The 26,935-nt window shown below is 46.7% G+C and overlaps 2 protein-coding genes across 2 annotated transcripts in view; one reads left to right on the forward strand and one right to left on the reverse strand.

Moving 5' to 3' along the window:
• The window catches only part of LOC8036185 (vacuolar protein sorting-associated protein 54), a 41,906-nt gene extending 28,502 nt beyond the window's left edge, over positions 1-13,404 (forward strand). The window contains exons 16-24 of the mRNA XM_029975329.3: positions 3,630-3,679; positions 4,879-4,961; positions 7,104-7,206; positions 7,915-8,020; positions 8,763-8,850; positions 9,018-9,136; positions 10,117-10,197; positions 12,192-12,394; positions 13,150-13,404. Of these exons, the coding sequence (XP_029831189.2) occupies positions 3,630-3,679; positions 4,879-4,961; positions 7,104-7,206; positions 7,915-8,020; positions 8,763-8,850; positions 9,018-9,136; positions 10,117-10,197; positions 12,192-12,394; positions 13,150-13,240 (924 nt within the window). The 3' untranslated portion in view covers positions 13,241-13,404. The remainder of the gene's footprint in view (positions 1-3,629; positions 3,680-4,878; positions 4,962-7,103; positions 7,207-7,914; positions 8,021-8,762; positions 8,851-9,017; positions 9,137-10,116; positions 10,198-12,191; positions 12,395-13,149) is intronic.
• A 3,040-nt stretch (positions 13,405-16,444) lies between these two features.
• LOC8036184 (protein YIF1B-B) lies at positions 16,445-25,994 on the reverse strand. Its single transcript, XM_002411714.5, has 9 exons — positions 25,799-25,994; positions 22,489-22,662; positions 21,162-21,298; positions 20,196-20,300; positions 20,027-20,105; positions 19,749-19,806; positions 18,779-18,934; positions 17,351-17,444; positions 16,445-16,810 (listed from the first exon to the last, which is right to left on the reverse strand). The coding sequence occupies exons 1-9, from the start codon at positions 25,824-25,826 to the stop codon at positions 16,631-16,633; spliced, it is 1,011 nt and encodes a 336-aa protein (XP_002411759.1). The 5' UTR covers positions 25,827-25,994; the 3' UTR covers positions 16,445-16,630.
• Between the last annotated feature and the right edge of the window lie 941 nt (positions 25,995-26,935).

Here is a 26,935-nt window from a genome sequence, read left to right on the forward strand (position 1 = left end):
TAGCGGCTTGTGTGCATGCTTTTGACATAGAATGGCAAGCATGTGCTAATAGTGGATTCCTAGTTCAAAGCGAATAGTGGTTTGAGCCCGAATATTTTCTATTCAAATATGAAATAGTTTTTCCAAGCCTTTCACTGCTGCACCCTGCTTAAACGAAAACTCGCTGAAGTCGTGAAGGTCATTCCCAAGCTTCCACTTGTCCACTTCTAAGCTCGGTTAAAATAACTAGATTTGCAAACTATGGCATGTAAATGACAAATTTGTTGCGGCTATCCTAGTCGAGGAAATTTCTAAATCTACTTACTCTGCGTAAATATTTTTCCTTCAAATTTAAGTTTGACAAAATAAAATAAAACAGCCCTTCCACTCTGGTGAAGAAGGAAGAGCAACAGAGCTATAGCTTCTGTTCACGGCGGTGGCTTTCCAGGCGAGCGATCTGCTCTTTTTTCACAAGGGAATGTGAAGCACTCGACGCAGTGGAACTCTAGGCGATAGCGGCCTCGCAGCGGTTGCAAAACCATCCGCGCTGCTGCACACATCGCTGCTCGTTCTGTTCCCGCTCTTCTTCCTCCGAAGAAATGTTGCCGCCATCTATGAGCGACGGCTGCAACTAGAGTGTTGTGTCGACCATGGGTGTCGACATGTGTCTGGTACCGGACACAATTTTGGGAAAGCTAGCCCATAACAGCAGTGTTGTAAAAAAACAAACAAAAAAGTGAGGACATTTAAGCACTTTTTATGAGTTGTGAATGTGAAAGCATGAATGTCGTTCTTCCGCTCCCTTCGTTCGTCTGCGGAATACTGGCGTGGGACGGCCATGTTTCGCTGCTGCTGCGGAGGTTGCGGCCGATAGCCGAGCGCGCTCTCTTGTGAAGTGGCCACGCCGCGCTGAGCTCGGCCGTGCAGCCTCTTCGGAGTTTGCCCGAGCGGGCTGTGCGGCCAACTGCTTTCTCTTACCGGCGGGCGGCCGGGCCGCTGCGTGCACTGCTCCGCCATGGAGAGGGCTTCTCTGGTGGCATTTTTTGGAACTATGCAGCGCGAGAGCCAGTGGGAGCCTCGTTCCTTGATGACGCGCACCAGCCAAAGGGAGTCTCCATCTGATCGCGCTTCACTTCGCTGTATTGGGGCAGAGGAGTTAAGGCACCGCTTGGCGCGGCTTCAAAGCTGATTACATTGGTTCGCTCCATGGGCGCGAACGCGCACTAATGATGAACGCAGGTTGTGAAGTGTTAAAACGGAATGAAAGGTTTTGTAGACCAAAACGATTTAATGAAAACTTTGAGAAATAATTTGATACAAGGGTTGCTATATTCGCGTCTGTTTTCGGTCGTGTCATAGTCAAATATGTCTCTTAGTCTCGTTCGCGCTTCCCCTTGCTCCTGTTTCTCGTGTCTTCCTTTCTCATTCCCACGCCGCCCACGTGCCGGCATTGGGGGTCGAAGTCCAGCTAGTTGGGTTCCGATCGCATCGTCCGATCGAGGCGGGGAAGGCTATCCTTACGCGTCTTGGCCGCTAGCATATTCGCTTACACAAGACTTTGCTGCCCAACATGTAGTATACTTCTGCATAATCGCGGCGGGTTAGCCCTGCTGAGTGCGCTTCTCATCGAGCTCCTATGCACTGCGGGGAAGCAACATAAGCGGAGCCTGCGAGCTCTGCGGCGATTGCTTCCCCGCAGTGCACAGGTGCTCGATGAGAAGCGCACTCAACGGGGCTAAAGGCTGGCTTGCACATTTGAGACTGCTTACGACTGAAGAGGCTAAAAAAACAGTTTTTAAGCCTCTTGTGACTGCTTGCGACCGTCTGTGCAACGGTTGTAAGCAGCCATAAAAGGCTTAAAGGGCAACTCTGCTTCATTTTTGTTCTTGAAAAAACAATGCAGTCCTCTTCAGTATCACCTAGGAAGACCACACGTCAAATATTAATGCGAAAGTATTAACTGTCCGATGGAGCGAGTTGATGTCATCAGTTTGAAGCGCGAAAACGGCACCTAGTTTCCCCAATCCAAAAGGAGCGAAGTAAAGCTGATGGATTTCGCCTTCGGTTCCATTGGCCGCTGCGCTCGTCAGTTTCCACAACCACTCACCCCATGGCGCTGCGTGTCCATCAGCGCGCCATTAACACGGAGCGTCCAGGGTCAGTGTGCCCAGGGGAGCACGCGCGCTGACCGGCGACAAAAAGTATGCAGCAGACGAAAAAGGGAGCGGACGAGCGGCTTGCATGTTTTCACATTCACATTCAACGTGGAAAGTGCTTGCTATGAAGGAACTGCGAACCTGTGCTCTAAACTGCTCGACTTTTTAGCTTCAGAAAGCGTGTTTTTATTTAGAAACAAACGAAAAAAACCTTATTTGTAAGTTTTGTTATTGGAGATCGATAAAAAAAAGTGAGTGGCTTTTGAATGCAGCGGTCAATTACAGGTCTAACAGAATACCGATGAACGAGAAATGTTTTCGTGACGCCATTTGCAACCGCGAATTTAAGCGGGCTCGTTCAGAGTGGAGTGGCGAAACGAAAACAAATCTTCCTCTTGTGTTATCGCGAGGTGGGCTCGTTCTAGCCATATCTAACATGTCACAAGCTCCACCCATCCACCAAACTCTCTCTGTATAAACGGCTCTGACTGGAATAATTTGGATCTTGTGTCCAGAATGGCATGTCGGGCTTGTCGCTGCCTTCCGCATAGGCTGGAGTCGCAATTTCTTGTCGGACAGCACCTTCCTTTTAAGCTCGAGGTGCCATTGTCTCCGAATATTGCTGGCAGTATTTTGAGTTCCCCGCGTTTTTAAAGTATCACGGTACCGTTGACTCAAAAAAAATAGTATTCAGAGTACAAGGACTATCTGTCCTTGTACTCTGAATACTAAATTCCTTATGAGAAACAGATTAGTGCCGAGTCACATTCCACACTGTGGTGACTACATAGTTTGTCTCGCCTCACGTGCAAGCGAAGCCCAAGCTACAAGCACGAGCGTGTTGCCCCGGACGGTATTTGCACTGCACGAGCACGTGTGCTCGGCAGGCACGCCGAAAGCCCAGAGCTCACTCTTTGAGCTTCTGCTGCACTCATGCTTTAAAGAGATGCCGAACCGAAATTTGTGGCTCACAAACCAAGGCTGGAGCGATAGGCGGGACACCCAAAAACGTCACTCATACGGCGACATCTCCAAAGAATGGCCGTATTTTAGGAAAATAAATGCGGGATTGAACACGGCTGACGGGGCCGACGAGACGTGTGGCGTTGAGATTCTCACTCCCTCTCCTCTTCACTTCCTCACCTCGAGCAGGTGAACCGAACCGATGCCGCTTACCCACGTTCTCAGCTGTTGCAGGAGAATCGTGATGTCACATTCCTCGCTCGATCGCACCTCACCAAATATACGGCCTTTCGTTGGAGATATCGGTGTACGAGTGATGTTTTGGAGTTCGTAGCATTTCGTTCAACGCTTCTGCGGCCTTATGTTGCGGAATCCAAATTTTAATTCATCCCTCTAAGTAAAACGAGACGTAGCGATGCATTCAATGTGACTGTAGTCGGAGAGCATGTACCACACACAACGCAGATCGTCATCTCATTTCGTTTGCAACGTGGACAAACGTTCATGGCCTCTTTCCGACCCCTCTTTCAGGCCGACAGGTTCGTGAGCAGGTTCCACGAAGAGCGAAAGATGAAGCTGAGGTATGTTCTCGTCATCTTTTTTTATTGCCTCATTATTTATTGCTCTATTATTCGTTGAATGGGGGTGGTGAACAGCAACAGGCGCGGTGCCTTACGCTACCAGTACCGTCCTGGGAATGCTGCTCGATACTTGACGCATACAGACCACTGGAAGGATTGGCGACTGCCTCGCTTCTCACTTTCTTGTTATCGGCTTTCCTTGCTGACTGTTTATGCTATCATCTACCGTATTCATTTGATTCTAAAGCACACCCATCTTTGCGAAAAATATACCTAAAAACTGCTTGGACGTTAGGATTGGACATGAAACTGAAATCGTGGGCATGTTAGATTTATTATTTGTGGGCATAAAAACCGAGTGTGCATCAGAATCGGGGGCGCATTTGAATCGGGTAACTACGGTTGTGATCTGTCTCACTGACGGTGTCTGCTAACATGTAATGATCCACATAATCCTGGGTCATTAGAAGGAGGGCGTATTCCGCAAATACCCGCTCGGACCGTATAATAACTTAAATTAGACGTTCGTTACACGTCATCTTTTCTGTCTCCTCTCTTGGGGCTTGTAGTGTTAGCCAATTTCTTTGCCGACGTGTTCAGCAACTGAGAACGTGGAGTTTGGTGGCCAAGTCAAGTATGGTGGCACCTACATCTCTAATCAAATTTATTATAGTTACACTCCTGTCATAGCTGTACTTCCTTTGATTATTATCTTAATTTACAGAAAACATTGTCTATTATCACCTGTGGTAGCTTTAATCGGATTAACTCAATTTATTGGTGAATCCAGTAAATACTCAAAAGGCGGCTTTACTTTTTCGGCATCCTAAGAAGCTACATTGATGCTCATAATATTCTGTGCAGAAATGTCGGCTCTTTTGCGATGAAGGCCGTCGGTTTTGAAACGACGGTAGTTGACTTTGTGTTCTTCCTAAGCACTGGACAAACCATCTATACAAGTTTTTCTAAGATTTTTGCAAGGAGACTGAATTTTAAAGAAAGTGCACTCACTCACCACTCCCCAGTTGTATTTAAAACCTGCTTGCTCTTTTCCGTCACCAGTTTTATTCAGTTTTCTGCTGATCGGCAGTCTGGCTATATTTGTCGAAATTTTCTTTCAGAGTGATCATGCATGCATAGTCGACCGTGCAGTGCAATACTAAAGCTAATTGCAAATTGGATTTGTGTTCTTGCTTCAGCTTACTGCTGGACAGCGAGCAGTGGACAAGAGTGGACATTCCTCCCGAGTTCCAGAACATGGTCAATCACGTGGTGGACAAAGGTAAGGCTGAAGTGACAGACGTCACTGAAGTGGACGGTATCGGGATCAACAATTGGTTTGACAGAACCTAAAATTTTAATCAAATTGCTGCAAAAGCATTATAAGCAGTCTTGGGTAGTAACGCGTTACTAGTAACGCGTTACTGTAACTTTGTTACTTTTTTTGTAACTTGTAACTGTAACGAGTTACTTTTTAAAAATGTAACTTGTAACTGTAGTTCTATTACTTTTTTCTGAAGTAACGATGAAAGTAACGACGTTACTTTTGTCGTTATTTTCCAGTGTTTTATGAATAATATATCACTGAACGAGGTGCAATTTAGCCATTCCTTGCACTTTCCAAATCGTCTATTCCGACATTTCGAGTGTCAAGTTGGCCTTGCACAAAGTTGTGAATACGTTCTTTCTCGCGAGTCACTACCCGAATATAGCCACGTGTAGATTTTATAAAAAAATATCTGGTTATGTTTACGCACGCGCTTGTACTTTGTGCCTCAACACTTACATCTTAGTGTCTTGAAGCACTACCTATGTTGTGGTTTTTCTTTTTTCTGTGCAAGCGCTTTTTAATCGGCTGAATCCACCGTAAAAAACAATACACGTGAAGGGTACTGCGCATGTCTCGTATTTTGATTAGCTCCACTACGCCGCACTGCGCTTGTTTCGTATTTTGATTTGCGCCACTACTCTGGCGTAGAAACTTTCAAACACTAACTTTGAGAAGCGACTGCTACTAAGTTACAATATGAAGTAAAAAGCGTACTTTTTAATTTTATGCCATAAAACGTTCTGAAGGGCGTTTTCTAGTTTTTTTTCTAATTTTTTGTGTTATAGAAAAGTAACTGAAAAGTAACGTCGTTACTTTTTAAAAGTAACTGTAACTGTAACGAGTTACTCTTTTGTTGCAGTAACTGTAACGGTAACTTCGCTACTTTTTTCTGAAAGTAACTGTAACTGTAACGAATTACTTTTTAAAAGTAACTTACCCATGACTGATTATAAGCAGTATGTGGTACTGCATCAATGAATAGCACTACAGAACCCCTTTATTTTAAAATCAATTTTTTTTTATTATTTGTTTTACTACAATGTTATTTTAGCTATATATGATGTTTTATGTTTATTTTTACATCAAGTACAACACACAGGGTACTGGTGGCTTATGGAAAGAACTGTCGCAAGGACAGCTTTTTTAATTACATAAAGGCTCGTATCAATAGTAGAAGCATCTCTAGCTTTCTTCAAAATATCCACATCTTTGTTATATCTGTCTTCACTATACATATATATATACAGTATATACATATATAGAGAGAGAAAAAACGAGAAGTTCTTGTGCACTATATCGTATAATCAATCAATCACTTTCAATTACAATTTTCTGTATCTTTTAGTGCAGAAAGGCCATTTCTCAATAATTACCAGTCAATTACTTCCTCTGACCTATATATCATTGCTATACCACTATTGCTAGCTTTTTTTAAAACTGCTATCCTTTCCATCTTGCCATAAAAAAAAAAGAAGTGTGAATATTGGAGGTTGATACGACAGACAAACGTAGGGCCCTTGGCACACCCCGAAATACCGAGTATATTATTCTAATCTACCTGAGGTTTATCTCGGTCACACTGCACCTAGATCACAGTAAAGGCTTGTTTACACACTTGTAACCGAGTACAACCGAGAAAGACAAGACCGGTCTTGAAGCCTCTTGCGACATCTTAGGACCGAATGCGATGCTGTGGAGCTGGCCCTGAGACATCGCAAGAGTCTTAAAAACCGGTCTTGTCTCTCTCCGTCTTACTCGGTTGCAAGTGTGTGAACTGCGCTTAAGCCTCCATCAGATTGCAGGCACGTCGATCGGGGTTTGCGGGTTTGCACGTCGGTCGCGACCATGCAGACCCGCTAACCTGGCATCCAAGGGCTTAAGCGCACTTTGCCTTGGAGTCACCGATTCAACCGTCGACCATTCAACGTCATTGTCTTTTACTGTCATATTGTCTCCTGCAGTTGGGCTGCCAGGACCATTTTTATCTTCCGACAGACACCATTCTATAGCTTATGCAAAGTTGTTCTGGCGTTGCTCGCCGAAGAGCAGACGACGGCAATCTCGACGCTTTTTCGTCTGCTCTTTGCCTCGCAGACGTCCTGGTTCTCCCAGAGAAGGAACTGTTGAGGGGGGACAGCAGCAAGGGCAAGCCCAAGGGTTACCTGGAAATAAACTCTGAGAAGTACGGGATAGCTGGGTGAGTTGCCCCTCTCGGGCAGAAGGTTTGAAATAGGAGCATGGTACAGTGATGTCTCGTTAATAGGGACACCCTGCTATGTTGACAACATTTTCGGGGATGAACTGGATAAATACATCCATTTTTGTCTAAAAAATATAGACAACTCAGATTATACACGCCTTGTTTGGGGGAGCAAAGGTGCCCATGTTAACAAGACACCACTGTATTGAGTAGCTGGCACTGTAAAGTCAGCGCCACCATGTCCGTCGAATTTCCCATTTACCAATGTCATAATTTCATAGACACTTTCACCATCAATTGCTTCAAAATGCAGCATGCATTATCTCTCTCTTCACATATTAGAGAAGAAGGTTTGGCCAGTTTAGGGCAAAGTACCGTTTCCCTCGACCGACGCTCCGCAAACAGAACTCGATTTCAAGAGGCGTGATTTGAGCGACATGGTGCAATTTTTTTATGGCTTGACGCCTTGTTCCTCTTTCATGTTGTGCGAGGCAACTTTCTAACATGGAAAAAGAGCTAACCGATTAATGTTTAGAGTGCTGAAACTTGCGTTCATAAAACGAGCACTCTAAATGTCTCATCCGCACTTCGTAACTGGAGTGACCTGCACCTCGTACTAACTGGGGCAAGTTATGCAACTGCATCACCGGAGTGATACATGCGGTTCTGCAGCTTTTTGAATGTGCCATGGACACCTGCTTTCAGGAGTGCGGTGATGATGCTCAAGATGGTCCTGGAGTACTGCCAGTGTGCCAAGGACATCCCCTTCGTGGCTCTCAACCTGCTCTCAAAGCTCCAGGAACTCCTCAGGGTTAGTTGGCCTCCCGAACGGGCACACCCTTTGGTGGCAGACGACGCCCTGTCTGTATGGAGAGCGTCCGGGGTATCGACTTGGTCGCCGTATCCTCCGGTGGGGTCAAAACACAGCCCGAAAGTTTTTCCGGAGGAGCTCCTTGGCGAGCTAAATTTGTGAGAGTGTGCAGTACTATAATTATATATTTGAACGTGAATTGATTGTTGTATTCTCGTCTAACGAGCAACATGGTTTGTTGTACGTCTTGTGAAGCAACAAACAGGAAAGTGGGTGTAAACACTAATGAGAGAAGGGGCAACACAAAAAAACTTTGAGGCTGGTGTTCACGTTGACTTGATCTCTACTGCAACAGCTTTTGCAGACTCCCTTCCGTTTAAACTTTTACACCAACCTGTTGTTTGCCATCTTCCGTAATGTGGGCCTTTCCAGCTACCAGACTGGAATGTGAATGCAGACGAGCATAAGCATTGTGCTAATTGTGCTATCGGACTTTTGCTAATAATGTTCTCCTGCAATGGAGCTTCACGAGATGTGTGTTTTTCACGAAACCTCGGATTGGTCGGTGCTGGTTCTCGCTACTTGTCGGTGTATTAATAAGACAACGACTTTGGTCAACATTAGAGCGACCTCCAGACTAGCTCATTCTGGGAGAGAGGTGTTTTACAGTCCGATGAAGGACGCATGGCCGACGAGCATATTTTCAGTTTCTTCCTAATGCCGAAGCTTTGTGTCGTTGCAGAACTTCAACTCTCGGACGTCCCAGCTTGTCCTCGGAGCAGGGGCGTTGCAGCTGGTCGGACTCAAGACCATCACGGCCAGCGTGCTTGGTGAGTAGGTCGAAGCCGTGGACAAATGTCTTTAACAAGGCCGACAAGTTTTATGTCCTAAAAATGTGCTTGCGAGAGCCCCGTTGGTTGGGAGCCCGATCGCAACAACAAGTTCAGATATTCTTCCAAAGACACAGTTCCAAGTACGAACCAGGGTGTCATTACAGCACTCACGGCGCGGTGTCTACAGCTGCTGCTCTTCTTCCTGCCCAAAGTGAAGACGCACTTCGAAGTTCACCTCACGACGCGTCGGGAGATGGCCAAGCACTTTGACCAGATACACAAGGTAAGAGCTCCTTTGGCAAAGACCGCTCCAATCGGGGGATTGGCGGCCGAGCGCGTCGGCGTACCGCAGCCCGGAACATGTGGAGCAGAAGCTTGCCGGGTGATTGAACCCGAGGATCCTGGTATTTAATCCCCACTTCAGCCCGTTTCAATCGGGATTAGCATGTCGGTCGCTCATTGCCACTGCGCGATGCACGTTGAAGACCGCCGGTTAGCGGCGGTAGTACTGCTTTGGCGAAATTTTTTATCCGCAGCGGACACCGCGGACGCCCGCTGGGACTGGTTAACTTCCTGCTGGCTAAACAAATGCACAACGCAATTATTACTGCTGTTTGCAATCTTTCTGTTAGTTGACTTTCTTGTTGAGAAATATCTGGTGGTGCATTTATAAATAGAAATTGAGAACGATCATTCGAGGTGTGCTGCGATCGACAGTGGTTGCTGCGGCATTGTGGAAAGGCGTGTTGAAGGAGATTTGCCTTTTGCCAGTGTGCTGTACAATGTTTGTAACGGGCTCTTTGCTTCCAGTGGAATTGATATAGGAGATGTTTAATGTGTTAAAAGACAGAAACGCTTTATTTTTTATCTTTTTTTTTTTGCTGATACGCTTTTTTAGAGCAGGGGTGCCTGTGAACGCATATGCAGTGGAAGAAGCAAAAGTATGTACGAGAGCTGTTCTGTAGAGGCGCGGAGCGCTCCTGCAGAACAGCTCGCAGATTTGTATTTATATTTTGTATTGTATTGTATCGAGTATTATGTAGCTAGTTGCAAGGCACTCGATGCAAGGAATTTTACAAAACATCCAAGAAGTACTTTATGTTCTGCTGCCTGAATCTTATATTCATTCACAACACTTTTTTTTTTTTTTTTTTTTGTGGTTGACGTGAATTAGAATTATTTAGCAAGCTCCTGTTGCCGTCTGCTGAAACATTGCGAATTAGTCATTTCCTTTCGACAATCCTCTCTCCAATTTTCTCGCAGGAATATGCCGAACACGTGAGCGAAATCTTCAGCAAGCTGGCCCACATCGTGGGATCGGTGATGGACGCACAACTCAACAATGTATGTCTGAGCTTTGCACACAGCTCTCGCGAAAGGAGAGTCACGTGGTTGTGTCGGCAGCGTGACGTTGCAAAGGTCCAGTTTAAAAACAATGCAACATTTAGCTTGTACTTGCGTTGCCCCATAATCTCGGAATGAAACGCCGCCGAAGGCAGGCATGTCGGTAGAGTGCATGCCTAAAGAACGAACAAAAGGGCGGACGGGACGACTTTCTTTTCGACTCAATGCGTCTCGCTGGGTTGCAGAACTGTTTTAAAATCAAGAACCTCCCTTGGCAAAAGGTTAAGAAAATATATTTGCTAGTATCAACCTTGAATTTGGAAGACTCAGGCCGTACCGACAATTAAGACAAAGAAGGAACGGCACGGCACCCCTCTAATGACCCTCCTTTCCGACGGTCCGAAGATGGTTGGAAGTGCAGCGGCGTGCATTCACAACCACAGCGCCGCGCCGACCGTACAAAAAAGCTTGGCTTGTACGAAGGTGCAGCTTCTGCGCTGCGCAAGTTTGTCTGCCCCTTGCATAAGTGTTGCAGTGATGCCGGGTAGTGGGTAGATGTTGATACTAGCTGCCTCGAGGTCTACCCACTATCCCTCTGATCGGAGCCAATCTGAGCTCGGTGTTTCGCATCGCTGCAACCCCCGTGCACAAAGCAGACGAACTTGCACTCTGCATAGACTGGGAAATGTGGTACTATCGGCTCAAAATTAATTTCTCGCACCAACTGTGTGTTGTGTGCCAACTCTGTCTGTGTGTTGCACCAGCACCTAGAATAACCGAGGCCTGCGAATGAACCCCTCTTCCTCCATGGAACGTCGTCGCAATCAAACGGCATGGACTCGGCAGTAGACCCTTTGCAAAAAAGCCCGCGTGTGCCACGCGATGAATCATGGGAGTTCTCAGTACACTTTTCCCATCGTCTTTCCTCCCGCTATCAGGCGCAGGTCACCAAGGCAACACCGCCCCAGCAGCCGAGCTGGACGCGCGCGCAGAAATGGGGGAGAGGGTATTTCTTTGGCTAGATTATGAGGCTGCCCCTTTCTCGTCCCTCTTCTTTGACCCGGCTCTGTCGTTTGCTACATCAATGCTTTGTCGAACCTAGTCGAACCCTGCCACAGTTACGGTGCAAAGTAAGGAGATTTAATGACACTGCTAGGTGCAAGGGTAAGTTACGACGCATTACGTATTCAAATAAGCTTGCCCATCGCAATGCGTTTACGCTGCTGCAGGTATAGTTTTGGTTTAGCATTATGCGATAGTGCACCGCAGTTTGTAGCGGATGCCCACAGAAAGCACTAATCACAACCACCGACCGTCCCTACCCTTTCAGGATCGCGAAGCAACCACAACAGCCTACACTTCCAAAAATCACGTGCTCACCCAGGCGAAAAAAATAGAGTGGGCGTCCGATTATTTGTGGCAGCGTAAATGCATCGCAACAGGTGAAGCTGTTCACTTCATTTGGATACGTAATGTGTCGTAACTTACCTTCACGTCTTGCAGTGTGACGGAATCCACTTATTCTGCACCGCAACCCTGGCAGGGTTCAACTAGGTTCGACAAAGCATTTGTCAGCAGACGGCGGAGCCGGGTACAAAGGAGAGGGTTGAGAAAGGGGCAGCTTCACAAGCTAGTCAACACGATACCCTCTACCCCGTTTCCGAGCAGTGTTGCCTTGGTAACCTGTGCCTGCTCCCGTATGTCACGTGGTTGTGAAAGGAGACGACAGGAGGAGCGTACCGAGGACTCCCATAATTTGTCGCACCGCGCCAGGCGTCCTTCAATGCATCGATTGGACCGAGACTCAGCCAAACGGGCAACGTCGACACGATGCAAATCTAAACGCGACATCGTCGAAATTCGGGTGCATGGGCTTTGATTATTCTAGGTGGTGTCGGTGGCGCGCGAGCGACCCGGAATGTGTCCGCATTCCGGAATGCGAACGCATTCTGGAATCAATCTAAAGTCAATCCGGAATGTGTTCGTGATCGCAGTGGGAGGTGAAGGCGCCCGTGCCGTCCCCAGCCTTCCGTGCGGTGGCCAAGCACCTGAGCAAGTTTCATGGAGCCATCGCGGAGGTGCTCTCCCCTTCGGACGTGGTGATGCTCCTGGGCTGGGTGCACGCGGCCTTTACCCAGAGCCTCAGAGCTCACCTCACCCGGCTGGCCGTGGCCAAGGACGGGGGACCCCAGCACGGGTCGGTCACCCTTCAAGCTTCAGTGTGTTGCACGATGTTATCTAGTGCGAAAGCGAGCGTGCCGCCGTGATGCCTGGAACGCATCTTTGATCGGCGTGTTTACCGTCCCTCCCGCCCACGCATTGAAAACAGCCTTGTGATGGCAAACGTACGATGTCACAAAAGCGCAAGCGTCGTGCCGTTGGACGTCGCGATTCCGCCAATCCACCATTTCAGACGTAACTGGCACCGCCCGGCAAAAGACAAGGTTCAGGGATCTTGAGGACAACACGACGTGCGAATTAGGAAGACTTAAGAAGTGTCTTGGAACAAATTTGGGGGCAAAAAGACGAGCCACAGAGAAACGAGGGATTCTTGGGGGAATCCAATCTAGGTCACCACAGCTTAAAAGAGTTGGCAGGACATCGCTTCCTCGGTTCGCATATTTTCGTACCATAACTTCCCAAACCTGTGGTTTTTAGGAACGGTCCATTGGTCGTAGAAGGTATGGGAAAATCCTAGACGAGTGTGTTGCCGCCGCACCGGCGTCCCAGCTCCTGCTAACTGAATTGTCCGCAGACGGTCAAGCTGGAGAGCTTGACAGTCGTCGGGCGTAAATCGAGGGACCACATTTGTGCACGCAATAAACACACCAGTCGAAGACGCAGTACAGGCACCGCGGCGTTGCCAATAAATCCAGTAGCTACCGCTTCGGCGAAAGTATACAGACACAAAAAAAACGTCCCCACGAAATGTTTGGTTTCCCGTGCTTCCAGCCTGGTGACCCAGGAGCTGACCTTCTACGTGGAGAACCTCAAGAGCTTGGGCGTGCCCGTGACCTTCGACGACCTCTGGCAGGCCAGGTGACGACCTCTGGTGGGACAAGGAACAAAGGAAGGGGGAGGAGGAGCGTCCTGGAAGGAGGGGGAGACCCGCTCGCCTGCCCGTCCCATCCACCCCACTCCCATTTTGTAAATTTTATACATAAAGAAAAGGTGTCGGCGGTATATTTTACGAACGAGACAGAGAGACACTGTGTCTGAGTTGTTTCCTCCGTCGTCGGGTCGACGTCGATCCGGTTCCTTCGAAAGTCGTGCCTCGCGGAACAGTCGCTCGCGATGGGTGGAGTTCGGCGGCGCGAGCCGACGAAAACGGTGGCTATGCTTGGCGTCGACTATTCCGTGCTGCGTCGTCCAGACTGATAAGGTGAGAAAGGCGGGAAGGAGCTTTGGTTGTCTCACCTTCAGCACTAGCTTCCTAGCTTCGGCATCTTGTGCGCTTCGAGCGAGCATGTGCAGCCAAAGCATGGTGGAAGGCGTGGAGCATGTGCTGGAGGCCGAGAGTTTGAAATGTGCTTCCTTCTTATTCTGTCGGCGACTAGAGTGCAGCTTCCACGGTGCTGCGGCCGGACATCGCTACGACGATTGAACCAACAAGGCTTGGTGTCGAAGTCCCCGTCGAGCAGTCTTAACTATGTGGTTAGGCAGACCCTCTGGTGCACTTCCTTCGATACAGCTGCCGTCTTTGAAAGTGGCCTTGCTGCGCAGGCATGGAGAAATCGAGCTAAAGCACCAAAGGAGGCAATGGGTCCACTTCGAATGTGGAACAGATGGAGAGTGCTTATACTCTGCGACAACTTTTCTTGGCAATGCAGTGGAAGGTACAGGCCCGCGTCCCCTCTCCAATTTTGAGTGTGCGCGGGCTCTCCTCCTCTCCCCGGAAATGGGTGAGGAGGAGAGCCTGCGTACACTCAAAATGGGAGAGGGGACGCGGGCCTGTACCTTCCACTGCATTGCCAAGAAAAGTTGTCGCGGAGTATAGTCACTTCGACCATGTCAGTGATTAATGAAACAAAAAATAAGCGCCTGCTGCAACTAAGAATGCTCAATTCAAATCAGCCTGCACAGCCGGTCTCCCATGCGTGTGGGGTACGTGATGTACAAGACGAGTCGAAGTGATTGATGGCCGTTTGAAGGGATCACATAAATCTGTTTCTGAATGTATCGAGCCAAGAGTTTGCATGGAGTTGGCTGAAGAATGAAAATTTTGCGGAACAAACTTAAGGCTCCGTTAAGGCATGCAAGACGACAACGGGCGCCTCCCTTGACCTTGGCAATAGCAGACAATATTTCCGAGCCAGAAGCAATGCGGCCTTTTATTCCGCACAAACTGTCGGAGCACGATTATTCTCTTCTACCAATAAAGCATAAAAAATGTAGATTAAACGAAACAAATGTTGCCTCGTTTTTTTTTTTTTTACAGCGGAGCTGTTAAGGGCTAGGTTCCCCAGGATCGTGTCTGTGTATGTCGACACAAACCTACCTGGACAGCTATTGCCATTTATAAGCGACGGCGGCAAGCACACAACCGGTATGGTTTCCGCCGTCGCTCGTAGATTGTGCCAACCTTTCCAGCTATAATAGAAGAATGGATAGTTGGGCGCGTTGGTGGGAATTCATCGTGGGAAACAGCGCGAAAAACAGACGACGACAAAGAAGAAGCACACAGTGTATCGAGTACAGCTCCGCTGGTATTCCTTCTTCACGAGAGTGGAAAGGCTGAAAATTTTTTTCAATAATTATTTTTGGTCTGCTTTGCACTCTGGTTGTTACTGCGTCTCTTTTCTCCAACTTTCAACCGTGCCGTTCTGTGTTGCAAGCCATCTTCATGGTGCGCTCAGCTCGCAGTGAGCAAGTGAAGGTTGCTCTCTAGTATGGGGAGTGCCAGAGGACAAAAGAAGTCCGCCGACGTTTTTGGGCGGAGTTTCGGTGGCGAGCTCCAGGCTCTTCTCCAATTCTACACTGGGTGAGGCACTTTAATGGGGAGGGAAACATCCAAAACAAGCCGCCGACAAAAGAGGTGTTCTCACCGAAGCCAACGCCGAAAAATGCGGTACTCGGCGTCTTCACGGCCGACCCACACCTGTCAACGCGCAGAGCACTGCGGACATAAGTTGACTGTTGCTCAAATTGGTTAGCACAAGCCCGCTGTAGGTAGGGATTTCAAGCTTTTTTTATTTCTAACTGCTTACTCAGGGAAGTTTGTTCAGTGAGAATGTTGCACCCTTAATGCACGTTCGTCGGCCTCCTCTGTGCAAAATTTTAGCTGGATATGTTTAGAAAATGTATTTTAGCTGGATATGAAAGAAAACGCCCTGTATTTTGCTCGGACCAACTTGAAATCCCAGGTTAAAACGGAGATCATGCTTACTATGGAAAAGTTTTATCATGCTTTGCGGCAAATTGGCTGTATCGGGACAGTTTTGAATTATGTGGTTACCACAGGCTAAATCGTCCTGCCAAGTTTGCTGTGGTCGGCAGATAAGCCATAATTTATGTGCTGACCACAGCAATCTTGGCAGAGCTATTCAGTCTAGTTTAAGAAGCTATAGTTAATCTGCCAAATTGTATGCAGCACCATCAAAGGCACAGGCATAATTGTAAAACGTCATCAGAGGTGCGAGTGTATATTCAAAGCACCATCAAATGTGCAAGCTCCGCAAATATCTTTGCTCGCGTGTCCACTCGCTAAAGGAAAGCCCATTCTAAGGCTGCATGTTATCAGTCACACTTACCACAGCACTGCACAAAACTCTTAAGAGGAATTGCAACAGAATACTGGGCAGTAAAACAACAGCCTAAGCTACAACAAACGCGAGCTAGCTCATGCTCCTGGCTTTGAGACATGCATTTTTAGCGCGAGTGCCCGTTTTGCAAAGGAATGCTTCGAAGCAGTGACCTCGAGCTCTCGTGCTCGTGGCATTTGCCACTGCAGTCTCTGCTTAAGGGTGAACAAAGCATACCATCAGCTGCAACATGAAATTACCATTTTCACGGACATTCCGTAAACGAAACGTTCAACACCCAACGTAACAAAGCAACATACAAAAACAGACAAGTGAAAGTACACACAGTGCTCGTCCCGTGTACTCCTTTCGCTTGGCTTCACATTTTTCTGCGCTGTTTTGTTATCGTTAGTCACAAACTAAAGTCGCCACTTTAATTCCACCCACATCGCCACTTGGATCGGCAAGAGCCAACCACGCGTCCACCATTTTCAAAACACTACACGTCCAAGGCTTCCAGCGCTCGTCAACGCAGACTCCAGTTTTAATCTCCCTCTTGCGAACGTCGGCTAAAACGAAAAGTAAATCAACACAGAATCGGCCACAAGTTTAGCATGACGGCAGCGAGTGACCTCTGTTGTCGAAGTCCCGTGGCAACCACAAACGGCGAGAAACAGTTTGGCAACGACGTTTCAGAGGGGTGCGGCGCCGGCGTCCCCCGGCACCATCTGCACCAGGTGTCTGGTCATGAAGTAGGCCATGATCGGCTGCCAGGCACAGATGCCCAGCAGGAGGTACTGGCCCCGGCGAGAGTGGTGCCCGTACTGGTCCGATGACGGCCCGGCCAGCAACGTGATCCGCAACGTCCGTAGCTGCAAGGGTCCGTGGAGCGTTGGACGGAGAACTTCAAGGGCACGAAGCGATCGCTTTTTAAGTTTATCCCGTGCGACGTTCAAGCATGATTTTAATCGGAAGGTTTGTGCCATGCAACATCACATGGTGTCCCGTGATCGCATGGCGTCGCGGTGTCCAAAGTCGTCTAAACGCTATTTATGAGAAACGGTCGCTTATAACATTGTCAGAATTATTTCAGCTCTACAATACATTAATTGCACGTAAATTTTTTTTTTAAATACATTTATACGCACGTTAGGGTTGTCCAACAAGTTTTTCCAGCATACCCAAATGTTGATCAGTAATGAAAGACCACAACGCTCTCGGCAAAGTTGCAAACATAAATGTCCGAACCACCCTACAAATAAGCCCATAAGAGCTGCCTCTATAAATGCTATGTGCTTAAAAAGGATGACTGCTCCCCGACCTGTTGTTGCAAGGTCTTGTGGATATAGTCGAACAAAGAGTGCGGTGCAGAAGAAACAAGGCGACGCCCCTTCTGCTGAGGCCGAACTCACCAGGAATACGTCCAGCGTTAGGCACGTGTACCCTAGGGCTCCCATGTAGCCAACAGAAAACAGGATCATGCTCGCCACCAGTGACGAGATCATGCTGCAACCGAGAAGAAAAGACAATGTTTGGTGGGGAAGCAGCATCCACTTCCTTGCCATACGTACCGTAATTACAAGAATGTGACGCAAGAACTTTCCGAAAATTTTTTGTGCTTTATAGTTGACCCGCGGGTAATGTCCGAATAGAATTGTTTCCCCGACATTATTGTTCACTCTACGACGCCTTTTGATTTGTTTGCGAATGCGTTAGACCACTACTTTGGCTCAGGGGCGGATTTAGAGGGGAGGTCCGGATGTCCTGACACCCCTCTTGATTTCTGCATGTGTAAAATTTAGGGCGTGAAACGAGGGAGAGGGTTCCTAAACAAATGGTACGCTGACCAACACCTGACCCCCCCCCCCCCCTCAGGAAATTCCTGCATCCGCCCCTGCTTTGGCTTACTAATATATCCCTTTTTTTTGTATGTATGTGGTGCATTGTGTATTATGTTGCATCATGATTCATATATGTAAACTTATCTTGTCAGTTTGATTGTGTTCCCCCTTAATTTGTGTAATTTGTTCTACCTTTCTCTTTGTGCTTAAACTGCACCACCCACTAACGTGTACACATTTTTTTTTTAATCGGAGACGGCGGACAAAAAAGGGGGCAAACACAAAACGTTGAGATGTTTCGTGTTTGTCACTTTTTCGTCCGCCGTCTCTGTTTTTTTTAAAGAAATGTGTAACATGAACCAGCTCGCCTGTATGCTCACTCTATCTTCAACTAATGTATGACCTTCATGACTTAGTAACTACGCTACAAAAGTTCTAAATGCAACTGGCAGCACTACTAAATAAATATTTAAATGGTTAAGGCATTAACCTCACCAGTGCCGCCATTCTGAAGTAACAAACTTTCTGGGTTCCCAAGGAGTCTTATGCTAGAAACATAAACCTCTCGACACTCGAAATCAGAATCGTGAAATCCAAATCCATCAAAACCGGCCATTTGTGCAATTCTATTGGTGTCAGGCTCCATTGTTGACCTTGGGTGACTCAACCAGCTGAACGGTTTCCAAGTGTTAAAGCTCCGGCTTCCAGTGTGGGGTTTTGTTTTGGAACTTCGACAGCTTTCTTTCCTGCCGGGCATTCTAACCGAACCGAATGGAATACCGTACAGGTACTTTATTATTCCTCAGTTAGCCTCGCATTACATTTGTTCTTTTCTTTTTTTTCCTACGAGGCAATACTGCGCTAGAATCAAGTAAATACAGTAACTGAAGTACTCAGAGTGGCCCGCGTACAGAAACCAAGTGACAGTGTCTTGTCAACTTTACACTGACTGCTTTAACCAACACAACAACTGCAGCACTGCAATTATGTCATAAATACCTGACAAACTTGTAGCTGCTGAAGGCGATGATGTCCAGCACCCTGAGGCTGCTGTTGATGTTGAGGATGTAGGTGGCCAGCCATATGGCCAGCACCTCCAGGACCAGCCACATCAGGGCCGAACTTGCCTGCATTCCCAGCTGCTCCGGCGTGAACCTGGATTGGTCGGGGAACGTTCAGCAATCGACGAGAACACCAGAGGGTGCTGCACTTGCTTGGTGTCACGGGCCTGCCCCGCCTGCTTGGTGTCTCTAGGAGTGCTACCACGATAACTCACAGAAGACTTCATCTAGGATTGCGACATAGTGAAAACTTTTGTCGGAGCTGGGTCGAGAGTACTTCATTCACCCTTGTGGGTTTACACAAAATCAGTTTAAAACTACATTTCATACAAAAAAAAAAGGTGTCTTAAAAAAGAAAGTGAAACACAGAGGTGTAGCACCAGGAAAGTCAATCGTTGCATTAAATTGTGCTAAATTTAGAGAGACTCCCGAGCTCTGAACAGCTCAGAAAGTAAGCACCTGGCGAAGCTCGAAGCACATTTTGTGTCTTCCAACTTTATTCGTGGCATTTAGATACAATTAATTTTTACATCCAAGACAGGCCCCCCGACCTGACATGATGGCCACTTGAAAATCAGCACATGTGCCTTGCAGTAATTTTGAATGACCCAAAAATGGAAACAAAAACCCATTCGTACATATAGAAAGAAATGCTTCAATTTGCAGTTCGGAGTAAGTTACGGCAAATGTACAAAAATTCCGCGAGGAATGTTTTGCAATTTCTTTCCGCAAAATACCTGCCCAAGTTGGGGTTTTCCTTGAGTGAGTTTTAGCGAGCCGCTATGCCATTAAGATCGTGAAATGCTGAGGCACGGACAGACTCTTGGCATGATGCCTCCCATTTCATTATTGCTATTTCCCAGGCACTTCTAAAAATAATAATGACAGAACGAAAACCAGGCACTCACTTGTCCTTCAGGCCCAACAGGTAGCCAGAAATAAGCACGTAAGTTACGAACGCCATACCTGGAGAGAAAGAAATAAAAACATTCTTAGTTTGGCCCACTGCAGACAAAAAACGGTTGCTGCTGGCGAGTCTAGAAGCCCCTACGTCCAGAGGCCGACGGCTTCCGCAAATTGTGCCCTCATCGCCCCAGCCGCCGAAACTTCCACGTAACAATGCCTCCATACCCCAGAAACAAGCTCGATTTCAAACCAGATTGCACAACAAGGAGTAACCACTCACTGGGGATGTAGAGGTCTGGGGCGTTCACGTCGAATCGTGGGGGCAGGGGTTCATTTTGGTCGTACTTAACAGCCCAGTCCTACAAACAGAAACAAAAGACAACGATGGAGTGGGCCTCGAAGACGTTGGAGTGAGCAAACGCTCGATTGTAATGACATCCCCTCCTTACCGAATGGCTGAAGGGAAAAAAGAGGAGTGCCAGCTTCTTGCAGACGTAGGCGTTGTCCACGGCAAAGTAGTACTTCAGCTTGGACCATGAGACATACTTCTCTAACTGTCAAAGAGGTGGGGGAAAAAATATTGAAAAGCTTGAGCAGTGATTGTGGCAACGATCAGGGTTAAGAAAGGGGAAAAATCCTGAAGCCCCTTTCTGCATCCAAAACAGCCCCCCCCCACTCTTTCGCCTACCTAAAATAATTCGGCCAGTACGCGTTAACCCCACGACGGGAGAGCGAGAATAAGAGGCATTCATGCAGCCCCATTTGGCATTTTCGTCTGACCCGGTTTGACGACGAAATTACACAACCTGAACAAGTGAACTCTCGCTGCTGGTTGCCCCAGTCTCGGAATGAACAACTTTAGACAAACCGACTCAAAAAAAAAGAAACCGGGTCGTGCAAAAAAGAAGAGAATGAAGAAGAAAAAATTGCCTCGCTTAGACATTTTGTCAAATGCAATGAACGTGGAATAGTACTTGATGGGGCTTTTACCTCTCTTTTTATTCCTGATGCACCTCTTCGTTAGGGGCATTGCATCATTTCCTTCGAAATGCTACCACGCTAAACAATCCGACCGTGAAATGCCTCCGTGCCTACCACCACTAACACGCAGTTACCATTCCTACAAACCATAGAAAGAGATTCAGCATTGAGAAATATCAAACCACGAGAGAACCATTTCATTGCCTACCCTCTCGCACCGAGTCAAACCATGTGAGGGAGTGTCAGCCGTGTGCGAGAGCTTCAAAGCATAGGACAGGCTATCGGCAAGACTGCTAACTCTGTTACTGATGCTCTCTCCCACGGGCCTTGCTCACTGTTGTCAGACTATTGTGAGGAAGAAAGATTCGGAGAGCGTTCCCACACAAAGCTGCCACTTTAAAAGTGCTACCAGAGAAGACCTTCTTGCCTCTCACCTTTTCGTTCATCATGTCTTTCCCCTGGCCTGCGAGGGCGGAGCCGTACTGCATGGCCATGGCGGCCATGGGGTCGCTGAGTATTTGCTGCGGCTGGAAGCCAGAATTGGGAGGCGGAGCATAGCCAGGCCACGCCCCTGCGGCAACGGGGGAGAACACGCGTCAGGGGCTTTGGAAGACTCGTCGGAAAAAATCCAGAAGATTCCCCGTGCGTAGAAAAGGTGTTACCTGGACTCTTACAGGTTTGAGAAATGGGGTAGACAACACAAACATCAATGACAAAGGCAGCTTTTTCTGTGTTGACATGGAGGACGAGCAAATAACTAACTCTTTCTTTGACTTTCAAATAAAAAGAGGTTCAAATCGCAGTCAAGCCCGTTTTTTAGGTCTGAGGCTGTAAACCAAATGTTTTGTCCATTTCTTTTTCCTACTTAATTTTTGTTTTTTTTTTTGTTTGTGTAAGTGTTTTTTGAGCACGAAGGTTGACAGAAAAAGTACTATTTGCTATCAAAATTTAGAGGCACAAATTTCAGCATTCCTTAGTGCAGCACACCTGTACCTGGAATGCTGCACTTAAGCGCGAAACACATGTACGACGAAACCGTCCGATCCGACGTGCGGACTGCCGGAATGACCTTGGGGGGAGAGGGTGTTCGTAGCATCGGAGAGCGTTGAAAACCCTCGCCTCAGACCGTCGTATTGCGCGGTCGGACGTCGGATCGGAGGGTTTCGTCGTACATGTGTTTCGCGCTTTACTCTCTTCACAAGGCAGAGGCATAGTAAGCAACAAACATTGATTGCTACGTATTATTAATTAAAACATGCACTTATAGCCTTTGCACAACAGAGATGAAATAAGGAACTGACATTGTAATTATTACATCGCAATAATCATTATATGCACTGACAGCCTTATGATACAGATGTAATGAGTGACAAACATCACATCAATTATTATGCATCATTAGTCGTTATAGAGACTTGTAGCTCTCACACTGTAGGCAGAATGAGCAACAAGCTCGTCACCAAAGCTACGGAATACAATAATATCCAGGAGATGCAGTATATGAATCCATTCGGTGCATGCCCGTATGAAATAACACCGACCTAGCTATGGCGCCTGGGATGCCTCTTCGACCGACGCGTTTAGCATTCCCTCCTCCCCGCGCGCCAAAAGTGGCCCCAGGGTGGCACCAAAGGGCATCAAGGAAGACAGAGTGCCACGTCGTCGGATATCGCAATCCTGGCGCGTGCCCGGCACCGTAGAATTAACCGATTGGATGCGCCCGACAGAATGGACCGTTCCAAAGCAGGGCCCAGCGCCTACCTTGTCCTGGCGGCATGGCGTACTGGGGCGGCTGCTGCTGCTGCTGGTGGGCGCCCATGTAGCTGGTGTCCTCGAACAGCTGTGGGCCGGGCGCAGCCCCGGGGTACATGGGTGGGTACGACGGCATCTGCTGGGGAGGCCGCATCTGCTGCCGGTTGTGCGGCTGCATGCCCCCTGCACACGGGGCAACGACGTTAAAGGCCAAACTGCAAAATATTTTTGAACCACCCTATCCATTAACCGTGTATCTCCCACCGGTCTTATCTAGCTCCAAGAAGAAGCAAAATGAGTCCCTTCTGCGGTCAAGATAGCAACGGGAAAGGGGGAAATGGTAGGGGTGGCGAGAATTTTCACCCTGGTTGAAAAACATTTTGCAGTTCGGCCTTCAGAGGGAGTAACGGGGTAGTTCCTGATATGTACCATATTTTCCATTCTATAAGTCTTAAACCCAATATAACGGGTGTTTTCACAAACATAAAAGAAGCTAGGATATAAGTAGTGTTCCGTGTTTTCAGTAAATACCAGCAAACTGCGAAAATTAACCCCCGAACCGTTTTTCTCAAAATCGGGAAAAACCGAAGAACCCCAAATTGAAGTTGTCCTTCAATAATAAAAAAAAAACCATGAGCTTCATGAGAACAAATCTCGAACTACAATATTTTTTTGTGTTTACTTCGAACGCGGCCGCACCGAACTGACCGCAACGCTATTTCTTTGTTCGGCAACCAGAACCCTTATCCCGTTTTCTTCTTTATTTGGTACATGGACGTTTTCGAAGTATTCAGGTCATGTGTATGCTTTCTGAAGATTTGGGAATTCAAAGCCAATGTCCAGTTTCCTTTTAAATTAGGCCAATGTCCTTTGTGCAATTCATGTGTAATTAGGAATATCATTGCATGCGTCTCTATGCGTTTCTTTTTGCAGTAAGGCATTGTGTATGAGATGATTTAGAAGAATACCATTTATCTCTCTCTTTGCACATTTCGTGTATTTACCTTCAGATCTATTATGTGTGCACACAGCCTTTTTTTATATGCCCAGCGACCCGGTATTTCACACTGCCAAAAAGCGAACAAGAAAGCACGTTTCCGCAGACTCAACAGCTGGCATAGTATCTAATATCATCCTCTCGTGTCGGTCTCAAGCGGTTATGTGAACTTTATACAGTTAAATTTATTGATGATAATAAAGATTTTTTTTTTTTTTTTTTTATTTACTGACTGAAAATTTGATAACATAAATAAAGGACTAATCACCTTAAAGATATATATTATGAGTAAATGCACCCCCAAATTATCTAATTTATACTCTGCGAACCTTTTTGATGTTTTATCCTCAATAGACATGTATAACTGATTCGGGAGAGCCTTGAACAAATTTTTGATTTTGAAGATGATTTAACTATGTGTTCTTGAAACATATTTAATTTCTCAAACATAAAGAAGTCTGTTATTGCCTTTTTTATGTGATGAACAACGATGTTATGTTCTGTGGGCTGGACAAAAACAAAGTACACAGGGGCGCGTGGCAGAACTATGACGATTGCACATGCAGGTTGTCAGGAAGTGACCAATTAAGTAGCTGCAATGTCGAGTAAATACCACTTTGTTGTATAGGTTTGTTCTATTTAACAAAAAAATCACCAATTAGCAGCGGTGATGTTTATTTTAAATTTGAATTGGCCGGAATCTTGCCAAGAACAAACCTTGAACACCAAGCTATGCCAAAAATGTTCACTTGGGTGCGCGCTATTTTAGGCCAGAATCTATCTGAGTACGAAGGTGCATATAGATTAGAGTGAACAATTTGATTACTCTTTTATGCATGATTATTCGGCTGCATCACGGTGCTGAGTCTAAACAATGTTGGTCAGGAAAACGAGACTTGTGATTGCCGCTCACTGTTGTCCTAAAACGTTCATGACATTTCGAAAATATTATTGCTTTTAGATCAGTTGCGTCGTCATCATATGCATTGTAGAACGTATTTCGTCAATTAGCTTCCAAGATATATATGGTGAGGAGGTGCCCATTTCATCCGTTCAAAAGTATGGCTAGGATTCAATTTTTATTACTGCGACGCAAAGTTGTACCTATCACGGTTTTTTTTAGACGACCCACCAGACTGTGATAACCTTTCGATTCAGGTCAGCTATATGCAACTGAGGGAAACAATTAGATTTTGAGTCATATGAACACTATGTTTTGTACATTAATCTAGCTTTTATTTTACCATTTCCTCGAAATTAAATAATGCAATTTCTTATTTTTGGTGCCCGAAAAAAAAAAAAAAGTGGATTGTACGAATGATACAAAGCTATAAAGTTACTGGTTTCATGGTTGAAATATTGCCTATCGCCAAAACAATGCGGAAAATATATTCTCAATTTAGCAGTTCAAACCGGTTTGAACCATTATTCTGAACCGAAATCTGTAAACCCGAACCCAAACCAAACCAATAAAAATTTTGGTTCGACGCTCTGCTGCTGATGCTCAAACCTTCATCACACCTGTTTTCATGCACGAATACAACAATACAACGTTGCCCAATTTGCCTAATTCGTTTACGGTGTTGCGAAGTAAGAAGAGCCTCCGCTGTGCTTTCATAAGCTGCTCACAGATACAAGTTGCCCTGGTCAGGTGACAGCCTCGCATTTGCTTCAGGCTTCCTTTAAGTACCCATGAAAACAATCGAGTTGCATGGCCTTACCTGATGTATGACTAAAGTGGCGTTAGAAGAAACCGCTCAATAACGGTACTTCGCGCTTTACAACTTGTCATTATCGAGAAGCGGTAAGATGGGTCACGTGTCAGTTGTGATAAGTGGTTTTACGAAGACGTCAAGCGCAAAGGGATGAACTGATGTAAGTGTCACAAGCTGTATTTGTGTTCGTTTCTTGCAATCACTACGAATACATCAAAACTGCGGTTTGGTTTATTAGACCGAAGGCCAGTTAACGGACAATATGTTTGTCACTAAATAAGTAAAAAACTAAGTTTACTACAAGTACTAATTGTTTCCAACAGCTGCTCTAGGTGGCCCCTAAGTATGTAGTTCCTTTAGATGCCAAGACAGCGTTGAAGAAATAAAAGATCACGCAGTCGCTCGCTTGGTAGCATTAGTAACGCCCTCTGAAACCACTTCACTGGCGCTCAAGAGGTATCTACGTATCTCCTTAAAGGCGGAGAAGTGACAGTTAAAAGCTCGAGGTCCAAAAAGAGGCAACGGCTGTGATTCGCCGGGTCTCTCCGCAAGTTCCTTTTAGCTTTTCAAGGCGTTTGAGAAACAATTTGTTTATATTTCTGCTTACCGTACTGTGCAGTCTTTCTGATGTCCATTCTGAGATTGCGGGACGCACGAAAAGCGTATCAAAAATCAGGGATGATCAATAAAACTTGCGAGCTAGGATCACTCGGGAACCAGCACATCACACAAGCGCCATGACGGATCCTCGGATGTGGCTGGAGCGCACGGCGCCCCATCATGCGGCGGTTTGTTGAAAGACTAGAACGAGCAAATACACGTCAGAATTTTTGCTATTTGTCAAAAAAAAAAAAAATGCTATAAAAAGCATCTTTTCCTTGCAAAGGAATTATCAAAACATGATCTCTGAACATACGCTTTATATCAATATTCCTTTACTTCAAATGTCGCCGCGGTTTAGAGGTTTCGGTTTCTGAAATTCTCCAACAAGCAAACGACTCAGACAGACGACGCCCATTGTGCTTTTGAAAAGAATGAGTCTTCATTTTGTGATTTATATTAAAATTAAATTAAATCAGTAACAACTCCCTTGTTAATAGTTTTAAGTTAAATTTCCAGGGGGAAAAATGAGACTGAAAGGGGACGTTATGCTATGGTTGCGTTCAGGGCCGTAACCAGGGGGGGGGGGGGGGGGGGGGTTAGGGGGTTCTGACCTTTCCCCCCCCCCCCCCCCCCCCCGAAATTGTTTTCTGGGTACGGCCCTGGTCGGTACACTGGCAGCCAGCCGATTTTAATCTCCACCTCTGCGCACGCGCAGTGGCGCCGGTCGGCTACCGGGTACCAAACCGGGACCGGTTCTCCGGTTTGCTGTAACTCTCCATTATATGCCACCGATGCACATGATTCATACGCGAAAACAAGACAATAGACACTTTCAAAATGGCCGCCGTTGTCCCCGAACCCCCCCCCCCCCCCCCCCCCCCCCGAAATTTTTTTCTGGGTACGGCCCTAGTTGCGTTCATGTTAAACGTATTATTTATTGTTGTAAGTTAGGATCAACGTTTGGCTGTGATTTATTGTCTTCTGATATCGTCGAGTTTGATGGTGCAAAAGATATCCAACAGTACATAACACTTTTAAAGCTATAGGTGCACGTGCGCTTGGCCCTCTCGAGCGTTCATCAAATCTGAAATTACTACAAGCACAGCAGACGTACTCGACTGATCCGAACCTCGAGTCAAAG

This window comes from Ixodes scapularis, unplaced genomic scaffold (assembly GCF_016920785.2).
Source record: "Ixodes scapularis isolate PalLabHiFi unplaced genomic scaffold, ASM1692078v2 PGA_scaffold10__122_contigs__length_95168666, whole genome shotgun sequence".
NCBI classification, from domain to species: Eukaryota; Metazoa; Arthropoda; class Arachnida; order Ixodida; family Ixodidae; genus Ixodes; species Ixodes scapularis.

Excerpts from the sequence above, each read along its gene's own strand:
- LOC8036184 (XM_002411714.5), bottom strand. The coding sequence starts at position 25,826 with ATGGACATCAGAAAGACTGCACAGTACG. Across the intron at positions 22,663-25,798 it reads CAGAAAGACTGCACAGTACG|GGGGCATGCAGCCGCACAAC; the intron begins GTAAGCAGAAAT and ends CCCCGTGTGCAG. Across the intron at positions 19,807-20,026 it reads CCCAGACCTCTACATCCCCA|GTATGGCGTTCGTAACTTAC; the intron begins GTGAGTGGTTAC and ends CTTTCTCTCCAG.